The following is a 12,263-nucleotide window of genomic DNA, read 5'->3' on the forward strand; positions in this document are numbered from 1 at the left end:
TCAGACATAAGCTCCCCCATCCACTAAACCATTGTTGACTCCAGACTCTTCTGTCCTGAGGCTATGTAAGTGGGTAGGGTGCAGACCAAGAGTAATAGGAGAATGTATGGTTTTGTATTTATAAAGAAGTTGCCATGTATCACTATGTAGCATACATAGAAATGATTTCTGTATAAATATACATAGAAGTGCATTTGACTTTTGTGTAGTTACCTGTATCCAACAGCCTTTCTAAATTTACCTATTAATTCTTTGGTAAAAAAGAAAAAATATTTTTATTATTTTTTGCCTGCACTGTGCGACTTGTGGGACCTTCCCCAACCAGGGATTCAACCTGTGCCCCTTGCACTAGCAGTGCAGAGTCTTAACCACTGGCTCACCAGGGAAGTTCCACCTATTAATTCTAACTGGTTTTGGGGGGAGTAGATTAGTAGAAAATTTTCCAAGGTAACATTTCTTAGGACTCACAAAGGATTAGCTGTGTAATAAAAAAAAAATTTGATTTCATCAAGTTCAGAACTTTTACTCTTTAGAAGACGTTGTTAAGAAAAATAAAAGGCAAACTTCAGACTGGAATAATGTATTTCCCATGTTTAAACATGACACAGGACTGTGTCCAGAATATATAAAGAACTGGTACCACTCAGGAAAAAGGACACAACGCAGCTTTTACATTACGCAAAGGATTTGAACACTCCTCAGTTCAGTTCAGTCGCTCAGTCGTGTCCAACTCTTTGCGACCCCATGGACTGCAGCATGCCAGGCTCCCCTGTCCATCACCAACTCCTGGAGCTTATTCAAACTCATGTTCATCAAGTCAGTGATGCCATCCAACCATCTCATCCTCTGTCATCCCCTTTTCCCGCCTTCAGTCTTTTCCAGCATCAGGGTCTTTTTCAGTGAGTCAGTTCTTCACATCATGTAGCCATAGAATTGGAGTTTCAGCTTCAGCATCAGTCCTTCCAGTGAATATTCAGGACTGATTTCCTTTAAGATGGACTGGTTGTATCCCTTTATGTCCAGGGGACTCTCAAGTGTCTTCTCCAGTACCACAGTTCAAAAGCATCAATTCTTCAGCGTTCAGCTTTCCTTATAGTCCAACTCTCACAGCCATACATGACTACTGGGAAAACCATAGCTTTGACTAGACGGACCTTTGTTGGCAAAGTAATGTCTGCTTTTTAGCATGATGTCTAGGTTGGTCATAACTTTTCTTCCAAGGAGCAAGCACCTTTTAATTTCATGGCTGCAGTCACCATCTGCAGTGATTTTGGAGCCCCCCCCCAAATAAAGTCTCTCACTATTTCCATTGTTTCCCCATCTATCTGCCATGAAGTGATGGGACCGGATGCCATGATCTTAGTTTTCTGAATGTTGAATTTTAAACCAGCTTTTTAACTGTCTTCTTTCACTTTCATCAAAAGGCTCTTTAGTTCTTTTCACTTTCTGCCGTAAGGTTGGTGTCATTTGCATATCTGAAGTTATTGATATTTCTCCCAGCAGTCTTGATTCCAGCTTCTGCGTCATCCAGCCTAGCGTTTCTCGTGATGTACTCTGAATATAAGTTAAATAAGAAGGGTGACAGTATATACAGCCTTGATGTACTCCTTTTTCTATTTGGAACCAGTCTATTGTTCCATGTCCAGTTCTGTTACTTTTTGACCTGCATCCAGATTTCTCAGGAGGTAGGTCAGGTGGTCTGGTATTCCCATTTGTTTCAGAATTTTCCAGTTTGCTGTGATCCACACAAAGACTTTGGCATAGTCAGTTAAGCAGAAGTAGATGTTTTTGTGGAACTCTCTTGCTTTCTCAGTGATCCACTGAATGTTGGCAATTTGATCTCTGGTTTCTCTGCCTTTTCTAAATCCAGCTTGAACATCTGGAAGTTCATGGTTTATGTACCGCTGAAGCCTGGCTTGGAGAATTTTGAGCGTTACTTTGCTTGCGTGTGTGATGCATATAATTGTGCAGTAGCTTCAGCATTCTCAAAAGCATACAGTCAGATGGTCATTAGCACATGGAGGGGCATTCCGCACGGTCAGGTCATCAGTAAAATGCAATGTTTTCTTTTATTTGGCTGCATGTGTTCAGTCATGTCCGGCTGTTTGTGACCCCATGAACTATAGCCTGCCAGGCTCCTCTCTCCATGGGATTCTCAGGCAAGAATACTGGAGTGGGTTGCCACTTCCTATTCCAGAAGATCTTCCCAACCCAGGGATCACACCCAAGTCTCTTGTGTCTCCTGCATTGGCAAACGGATTCTTTACCCCTGCCCCACCTGGGAAGCCCTTACTTGGCTGCACCAAATCTTAGTTATGGCACTTCAGATCTTTAGTTGCAGCATGTGGACTCCTAGAGGGATGTGGGATCTAGTTCCCTGAACAGGGATCAAACCCAGGCCCTCTGCATTGGGAATGGGGATTCTTAGCCACTGGACCACCAAGGAAGCCCCGGGTTTCTTTACCTGAACACTTTTTCTCCTTTTTCCTTATTTAGGCCTGTCACCTGTTTTATTTGTTGTCTTTACGCCTTTACTCCCATGACAGTCAGTGAGTTATTCTGTTTTGATCCTCCTCACTTTTTAAAGATGTATTATTTCCAGCTTTTTGAGAACATAAAATATTTACACCCTGTTCGTCTCTTGTGTCTGCCTTTTTTTTAATTAGCTATTTGATTTACGGTTTAATGTATCTCATAACCACACTAGTTCTTTTGGTGGCGTTTTCGTTGGATCTTGTGATTTGATGAAGCCCATCCCTGGTCAGGTCCCGAGGACAGGCCCACGATGCAGGTCCTGCCTTAGCATTGTGTTCTGTAGTCAGGGGGCTTGAAGAGTGGCCTGGCTGGACGCTGCATCCCTGGCTCATGCTTTCCTTGAATTTTTTGGAGATACTATGCCACAGTGTTTCTGTTGGAGAAGTCTGCTGCCACCCTTACTTCTCTTGTTAGATACTGGAGTTTTAAACATCAAAGGCCTAAAGGATTTTTTGAAAGATTTAAAGTCTAGTAGTTAGTTGTATTGTGATGTGTCTGTGGTGACCATCCCAGCTCAACTTCCCCAGGATTTATTTCCAGAAAGTTTTATTGCACGTGAATTTTGTTTTTTGAGTGTGCCACGTGTTTATGGCAGCACATGGACTCGGTGGTTTCGGCGCTCAGGCGTAGTTGTTCAGGGGCGTGTGGGATCATAGTTCCCCAGTCAGGGTTCAAACCCACGTTCCCTGCGAATTGGAAAGGGGATTCTTTACCATGGACCACCAGGGAAGTCCTTGTACATGGATTTTCAGTGTTAGTCTGTTAATTATTTGACTTTTCTTCTGTAGGAACTTCCTCTCTGTGTTTCTTAGACCTTTGCTTATCTCCTTGGACACTTTCTGATTCTTTTTGGCTCTTGATCCCATTTTTGTTCTGTCACTTGCAGGCCGCCTGTGTTGAAGGGGCACTCTACACACTTACGGTGCCCTGGCTGCAGCTGCTCTCCAGAGTCAACGTGTTTCCCGGCAACCCCACCAGTCTCCTCTGCTCACCTGACCGGCAGTGGGTGTTAGCGTCCACCCAGAACTCAGACCTGAGCCCGGAGGTCAGTGGTGGGCTGTGTCCCTTGCCTCAGGGGTCTGGCTTTGTGCACAAGGGTGGTGGGTCCTGTGCCCTAGGCTTTTGGGGTGCATCTGGTGGGGGCAGCTTCTCATGTGGGACCAAACACCACAGCCTGCATGGGTGATGCTGAGTCATCTGTGACCTTTCACAGCAGTGACTGCCTTCTCAGGGCCACCAGCTGAGCTGAGAGCCATGGCAGCCTCACCCAGGAGCCTCTGTTCTTTCCAGGCTCCCGTGTTCCCCACAGGCTGGAGGGGGTCAGCTACCTTACTGGAGATGACAGAATTCAGTTTTGAAAAGGTTTGGGACTTCCTGGTGGAAATGCTCATGAGGTGCTGGTGGCCTGAGAACAGGCTTCAACAAGAGTAAGGAAGACAGTGTCTGGGCGAGCATGGAGGAGATGCTGACAGCGTGGGGACAGTATCCATTACCTGGAGGCCCATACACGGCTTGCCTGTGAGAATGGTTGCCTCTCCCAGTGGTTCATGGGCTCAGAGATGCTCAGGCTGAGTGCCAGGGTGTGAATTGGAAAAGTGTGTGTGTGTGGGTGTGCAGATGGACCCATGAGCTCTATCGTTCCAGTTGTGTCCAACTCTGACGCCATGGACTGTAGCCTGCCAGGCTCCTCTGTTCATGGGATTTCCCAGGCAAGAATACTGGAGTGGGTTGTCATTTCCTACTCCAGAGGATTTACCCAACCCAGGGATCAAACCTGCATCTTCTGTGTCTCCTGCATTGGCAGGTGGATTCTTTACCACTGAGCCACCCGGAAAGCCTGAATTAGAAAATTAGACCAGAGTAAAAAACAGGCAGCTGAAGCGGGTCTTGAGACATACTGGAGTCGGCAAGCAAGGAGGGACAGAAAAAGAGAAGCAGTGGCCAAGCTGGACAGAACTGGCAGTGCCGGGACCTGAGAGTCCGGGGAGGCCAGGGGTCAGGAAGGGCAGCCAAAGGAGAGAGGCCATAGGATCGGTGGGCAGCCTCAGATCACTTCCAGGGACCAAGAAGGGGGTTGGAGGCAGACTGCAAGAAGAGAAGAAAGGAATATGGAGGAAGACATTGGAGGCAGACTGCAAGAAGATAGGAAAGGAATATGGAGGAAGACATTGGAGGCAGAAGCAAGATGGTGACAGGCGCTCAGGAAAAGAAAATCTATTTATTTGATTCACCCATTATGCTGACCTCACTGGGACTGGTGTGCCAAGATCTTTCCAGCAGGGCCGGACATGGGGCGGGGTTAGCCTCTTTTCCCTGGTAAGGGCGTTTGAGAAAGGCGGGTGCACATGAGGCCCCCTGTGAGGTCCAGTACCGTCACGGTGGATGTGGTCTAGTGGGGGCTTTCGGAGTGCTCCTGGTTGGAGAAGCCTCCTCGCTCACCGGCGATGAGACGTGCTGTGCTGTTTCCCAGGTGTTCTACACTCAATCCTTGCTGTGCCGGTCGGAAGATGAGACTCCTGCCTCCACCACTCTCCCCATCTGGCTGACGTCCAGAGCCTGCTGGGCCCCCGACGAGGCAGCCAGGCTGATGGTGATGCACAGAAATGACAACGGCATGCAGTTGGTCATCACCACGTACGAGCTAGGGACCAGGAAGTCCAGGGGTAGAGTGGAGATTCTTGGTAAGGATCCCCATGTCACCACCACTACCTTACAATGCTTCCTCATGTTTCCTTTGGGGCCCTTTTTCTTTCCTCTCAGTGCATCGTAGTGACCCACAGATGGTTCTAGTGCTGTTGTGTGCTGGTGGAGTGGGTGAACACTTGCTGTGTGTTGGGGCCCTCTGCATGGCCGTGGGACTCAGAGGTTAACTGCTGTCCACTCTTCTCCCTTCTCTGCGTCCATTCATCCCCACCTCTCCTTTTACAGCTGTGTCAGAGTCACCACTCTCAGCACTGAGTGCACACAGAGATGAATAAAAGCCACAACTATCTCTTCCCTAAGAAGCTCCTAGTCCAGTAGGAAAATAAGACCCACATTTTTGTCCTTTCCTGTCTCCTCTGTTTTCCAAACCCCACATCACCCTGATAGGCCTTTTCTTTGTTCCTTAGCATTTTTTCCTTTGTATTATATTCATTTGTTTTCCTATCATCATTTGACCATAAATTTTACTCTGAGCTTCCTGGCAGCCGAGGAAAAAAAGGGAAACAGGATGTGTAATATAATCCCTTGTCTGATACGAGAAAACGCATGAACTCTTCAAAAGAGGTAATTCTGTTTTCCTGGTGCTAACTAAATTCCATAAGGAAATGATCGAATTAATTTTTTTTTTTTAACAAGGAATGCTGTACAGTATAAAAGAATCTTCAACAGTAGTTTTCAGCAGATGTCATAAACGTCATAGTTCTCATGTGGTCATGTCTTACATCCCCCTGTCGTAGATGGGGAAGGGTAGAAAGCAGGGTGGAAGCCTCACCCCTGGATAGTACCATGGGCCAGATACTGTCACTTCCATGTGCGTATCACCTTGAACCTCACCAGCGTTTGACAGCTGATGACCAGTAGACTAGGGGAGTAAATGCATGGGTCAGACTGATTGCAGATGCAACACAAAGCCGTTGCTCTTTTCATTATTCCACATCCTCGTAGGTGAGGCATGTCTATTCCAGACCCCCAGCTGCTACTAGGACATGACAATCTGTGTGCCTTTATTTCAAAAAGTACGACAGATTGCGAACTTCCTGCTGCCAGACACCATGATGCCTCCTCACCTCATGAAGGGCCACGGCTCCCAGGTGATCCTGCTGGTGTCCGGCTCAGAGCTGGTGCTCTTCACCATTCACGGCCTGCAGCTGGTGGCCTTTCAGGACCACCAGAGGCCCATCACGTCCATGTGGGTGGTGAGTGTGGCCCCTTGCCCGCCTGCTGCCAGCCTCATAGCTCCGTACCTTGGAGCCCACATCCCTGCCTCACTTGGTTTCTCGTTTCAAGGACCAGACTCGAGTCATCACCTCTTCCTTTGACCTCTCCCTGCGAGTCTACATGTGGAACAAGGAAAATAAATTTCCTGTCCTCAAGAGCTGCTATCATTTGCTTGGTGGGTCCCACAGATGGGCCAGGTAATTGCTTCTGACTTTTTAAATGTTACCTACACAATGGCCTCTCCTAGCCTCCCAGCAAGAGGATACCATTGGCAAGAATGAGAATGGGACTTGGGGTCTTAGCCCAGCCTACCCCTCCCTATGGGCAAGTCACTGTTCATATTTATCCTCTGGTTTTAAAAAAGACGCTACACTATGCATCATGTGCCTTATCTCCTTTAATATACAAAGCCACCACCTGCAGTTAGCATCACCTACATTTCCCAGATGAAATCAGCCACGTGGGTTTTGCCCAAAGGCCCACGGGGATGCACAGTGAAGCTGGGGTCAGCCTGGATGCAGCCCTTAGCCCACCTCTGTAACCTGTACAATGCCAGGTCCATTTACCAAACCTAGGTGGCCGTAGGGGCAAGACTATAAAAGTTGAAAAGAATGTGATTTTTGTGCTCTGGTTTACAATTAGAATTGGGGATGCTGTTCTTAGTCGCTCAGTTGTGTCTGACTCTTTGCAACCCCATGGACTGTAGCCCACCAGGCTCCTCTGTCCCTGGGGATTCTCCAGGCAAGAATACTGGAGTGGGTTGCCATGCCTCCTCCAGGGGATCTTTCAACCCAGGGATCAAACCCAGGTCTCCCGCATTGCAGGTGAACTCTTCACTGTCTGAGCCACCAGGGAAGCCCAGGAATACTAGAGTGGGTAGCCTATCCCTTCCCCAGGGGATCTTCCAGACCCAGGAATGGAACCAGGGTCTCCTGCATTGCAGGTGGATTCTTCACCAGCTGACCTACCAGGGCAGCCCAGAATTGGGGGCTGACATGTTTTTTCTTTTTTTTTTAAATTTTACTTTTACTTTATTTTACTTTACAATACTGTATGGGTTTTGCCATACATTGACATGAATCCACCACAGGTGTACCTGCGTTCCCAAACATGAACCCCCCTCCCACCTCCCTCCCCATAACATCTCTCTGGGTCATCACCGTGCACCAGCCCAAAGCATGCTGTATCCTGCGTCGGACATAGACTGGCGATTCAATTCTTACATGATAGTATACATGTTACAATGCCATCCTCCCAAATCATCCCACCCTCTCCCTCTCCCTCTGAGTCCAAAAGTCCATTATACACATCTGTGTCTTTTTTGCTGTCTTGCATACAGGGTCGTCATTGCCATCTTTCTAAATTCCATATATATGTGTTAGTGTACTGTATTGGTGTTTTTCTTTCTGGCTTACTTCACTCTGTATAATCGGCTCCAGTTTCATCCATCTCATCAGAACTGATTCAAATGTATTCTTTTTAACGGCTGAGTAATACTCCATTGTGTATATGTACCACAGCTTTCTTATCCATTCATCTGCTGATGGACATCTAGGTTGTTTCCATGTCCTGGCTATTATAAACAGTGCTGCGATGAACATTGGGGTACATGTGTCTCTTTCAATTGACATGTTTTTTCTTATCAGAGTAAGTCCTGCAAAGTAAGGACAAGGGCTTCCAGATGGTCTGTTTCACTGGGTTACTTAAGGTAACACCTCCTACTTCATAACCATCAGTTACTTGTCATGAGTTACGGGATTAATTCAGCCTCTTGTAGCAAACATCTTACAGTGTTAATTAAAAAAAAATACAATGCCCCAAACTAAATATTTTTACAATTAAAGATTTCTGTAACAAACCTGCTTCCCTAGTAGCTCAGATGATAAAGCTTCTGCCTGCAATGCAGGAGACCCAGGTTTGATCCCTGGGTCAGGAAGATGCCCCCCGGAGAAGGAAATGGCAACTCATTACAGTATAACAAACCTACCTAGTTGCTGAGTTTAAGAGCCGTAACATTCCATCTCCACACTGCAGGCCATGAGGGGCTGTATATTTCCTACTCAAGACCCTAATATGTTGCTATCTACCCTCCCCTGTGCTCAGGGGAGGTGGCCTTGCTCTGTTCTGTCTGTCATCCACTCATAACTCCTCAGTAATGATTTTTTTCCTCCAGTGGCAGGAGATGTGTGTGCGAACAAACACTTGTTGCCACTGGAAGGAGGCCACTGAAGAGCTTGCCAGCGATGCTGGTCTCCCAAGATGTGCTTTTTTTTTCCTTTCCTTTTTTATATGTGTCTTTAAAGAATTCCCTGTATCATTACTGAATGGTTAGAACATCTTTTCACTTAAATAACACTGTTGTCAGCTTAGTAAGCAAGTAGCACTTCTAGACACTTCTTTTTTACACGTTTTTAAACACTGCTCTGCATGCATCACACAAAGCAGAACACGTTTATTCACTGAAATATTCACTGTGCACTATCAGACACTCATTTTTTTAATTACTGTTTGTTTGCTTACCTCTGCTGGGTCCTCATTGCTGCATGCTGGCTTTATCCAGTTGCGGTGGCTTCTCGTTGCAGAGCTCAGGCTCTAGAGTATGGGCTTAGTAATTGTGGCGCACAGGCTTTGTTGCCCTGTGGCATGTTGGATCTTCCTGGACCAGGGATCAAACGTGTCCCCTATATTGTTGGCAGGCATATTCTTAACCACTGAGCCACCAGGGAAGTTCCAGAAACTTCTGTTTTATATGTGTTTTTAAACTGTGCTATTCTGAGGCTTCCCTGGTGGCTCAGATGGTAAAGAATTCATCTGCATTACAGGATACCCAGATTCAATTCTTGGATCAGGAAGATTCCCTGGAGAAGGGACTGACTATTCTTGCCTGGAGGATTCCATGGATAGAGGACCTTGGCGGGCTACAGTCCATGAGGTCACAAGAGTCAGACACGACTGAGTGACTGACATACCCATTTTATAGGATGGTAAACCATTCACTGAAATGACATTTTCTCAATGAGCAGAGCACACTTAGTAACATAAATGTGCTTTAATCAGAACCCTGGAATGTATTACAACCTTGAATTCTGCTCTTTGCTAATTCATAACAGATTCCTCAGAAATTCTTGGTTAATGCAAGTGGTAATTTCCCTTTGAGGGCTTCATTTGGCAATGATAAACCCAGCAACCTAGCTCCGTGCTGATCCCCACAGGATGGGCAGCTATGGACTGCATTTCATCTATCTTCATTACTTTTTAGGAGCTTTTCAGTTTCCTAAAATGTTATAATGTGTAAACACATATTCTGATTCTCCAAAGAAAATGGGTATATTAAATATAAATTTAATAGCAAACCTAGCAGCATACCCCTAGGAGAAATAAAACATGTCTACAAAGACTTGTACTTGAATGTTCTTAGCAGATTTATTCAGAAAACCCTAAAGGTGCAAACAGTGGAGATACCCATCAACTGGTAAATGGATAAATCCACTGTAGTGCATCCATACAGGGGAATGTTATTCAGCCATAAAGAGGAATGGCATATGACATACATGTGGGTGAACTGCCAACATATTGTGCTGGTGAAAGAAGCCAAATATGTAAGGTCACATATTGAATGATTCGTTTAATATGGTACATATAGAAAAGGCAGGTCTATAGGAACAGAAGGTTAATTACTGCTGCCCAGGGTTGAGTGTAGGATGAGATTTACTGCAGATGGCTACAACAGATCTTTTTGGGCCAATGGAAATGTTCTTAAAACTGGGTTTTAGTGATAGTTACAGAGTTCTGCAAATTTACTAAAGATGAGTTGAGGGGGTGGGGGAAGATGAAGAGGAAGTCTATAAAGAGAAAAAGAAAGAAGATAGGTGCTAGTTCAACCTTATTTGCAAACAAACCAAGGAGACTGCTGACTGACTGCTTGTATCAGGGAGCAGTTGTTGCCCTGCTCAGCCCCACGCAGACCAGCCAGTCCTGCAATTTTCCAACCCAATTCTGCAGTTTTCTGACACAGTCTGCAAACTGCCACATTCCACTCTTGTTATTAATCTCTTTCTTGTTGTTTGCACAAGATGCATTTTTTAAAATTAATTTATTTTAATTGGAGGCTAATTCCTTTACAGTATTGTAGTGGTTTATTAATCTCTTAAGTTTAGTAAGTCAGCATGGGATTTACTCTAAGCTGAAAGGTAGTTCATGAAAGCCAAAGCTTGTTTCAGAAGCAGTCTATATAGACAAAAACTGGGCTTCTGTGAGAAACTCAGCAAGTTCCTTCTGTGTGTGTGTGTTGGTTAGTTCTTTTTTTTTATTTGTTGGTTTGGTTCTCTACACACTTGCTCCATTTTTCTTTAGTGCAACAGAGCAGCATTGTGTTTTTGTGGAAACTGAAGGCCCCATTGGCTCCTGCAGTTACATCTCCTTCACTGAGACTGGTTAGGAATTGATAGTAATTCTAAATTCTGGAGAAATGACTCTGACCTGCCCAGATTGGATGAGGTACCCCCAACTCCTGCATCGGGAGAAGTTTCTAGAGTAGCTGGAATCATTGTGATTCAGGCAGCTACCATCAGGAGGACCTCAAACTGATCACACTCAAGAATGTGATGATTTTTGCTACTTGATACAAATGAACGCAGGTCCTCAAGTCAAAGCCCAGTATACTCAGAGATGGGGTGGACTGGGTGGAGAACGTACAAGGTTAAGCTCCATCTTTGTGTAAAAGCTTTGTGACTTAAACGTTTGTCCTTTTCCAAAGTTAACATACAGCATGTCCCTTCCTTCACAGTGGATTCACTCATGTGGAGAGTGACAGTATGAGCATTGTAGGCGTGGAAGCCAGAAACATCGGAACTAGTATTTTGAGGTCATATTACTTCCAAGTGCAGTGTGGCTAAGATGACTGCATCAGCTGGTGATTGTCACCACAGTTGGCGAGGGGCTTGTCTGCATACAGAGACTAAAGTAATTATTGTATCAACATCGGGAAAAGAAGGAATGATTCTCAAATACCTACTGTGGGCCACACAAGTGTGTGAGGTGACTTTATTTTTAAATCCTCAGCAGAAGCCAACGAAGTGTAGATATTACTGTCTGTATTTTTCAAAGAAGTTGAAATGTAGTAGAAGAGTAGTTAACCCACTGTTAGTCCATTTTCCAGCTATCAAACAAACTGTCCAAAGTTATTCAAATAGTAAGTAGCCAAGAAGAATGAATGCAAGACCTTGGGTGCTAGAAAACCCAGATTTAAAGTACTCAGATTGTAAAAAATTGTTTTTTGTTGTCCAAATATGTAATTAATGAAGTAAATTTTTTTTTATCTTCCTAGTCTAGTCTGTGTTATGTGCTTTAGACACACATTAATAAATAGCTCTGGATGTCCTACAGATGTTCTGTGGCACAACATTGCATGGCTGCAGGGCATCATTCTGTGCCTTGTGACAATGATGCCTCTGGAGTTGGTCCACTTGGAAGCCCTGACTGGGTTAGCGGGTCTGTCTTTAGAGTTCTTAATTGCAGGCAATAGGAACAGCAGGCTGGATCACTAACACCAAAAAAAGGAGTTTATTAGAAAGAGTAGCATAGAGGGGCAGTGTGCAGGCTTGAGAAGTAGGCCTGACACCATGGGAAGCTGGCAGCAGGTGACAACCAGGGCCGGCTCCAGCAAGGCCTGGCTCCCCAGCTCTGCTGCTCAAATCCCTGTTTCCCCTCCGGCTCCACCACATCTCTGCCTCCATGCTCCCATCGCTGTCACTGAACAGGCATCACTGCCATTATCTGAAAACTTCCTTAAGGAAGTGTGACTCTTT

The 12,263-nt window shown here is 45.4% G+C and overlaps 1 protein-coding gene across 1 annotated transcript in view; it reads left to right on the top strand.

Annotated features, from left to right (window-relative positions):
* FBXW12 (F-box and WD repeat domain containing 12) overlaps positions 1–11,731 on the top strand; it is a 36,247-nt gene extending 24,516 nt beyond the window's left edge. Inside the window, exons 6-10 of the mRNA XM_052645182.1 lie at positions 3,422–3,580; positions 5,006–5,216; positions 6,256–6,434; positions 6,526–6,653; positions 11,243–11,731. Of these exons, the coding sequence (XP_052501142.1) occupies positions 3,422–3,580; positions 5,006–5,216; positions 6,256–6,434; positions 6,526–6,653; positions 11,243–11,351 (786 nt within the window). The 3' untranslated portion in view covers positions 11,352–11,731. The remainder of the gene's footprint in view (positions 1–3,421; positions 3,581–5,005; positions 5,217–6,255; positions 6,435–6,525; positions 6,654–11,242) is intronic.
* The last annotated feature ends 532 nt before the right edge of the window (positions 11,732–12,263 follow it).

This window comes from Budorcas taxicolor, chromosome 8 (assembly GCF_023091745.1).
Source record: "Budorcas taxicolor isolate Tak-1 chromosome 8, Takin1.1, whole genome shotgun sequence".
In the NCBI taxonomy this organism is placed as follows: Eukaryota; Metazoa; Chordata; class Mammalia; order Artiodactyla; family Bovidae; genus Budorcas; species Budorcas taxicolor.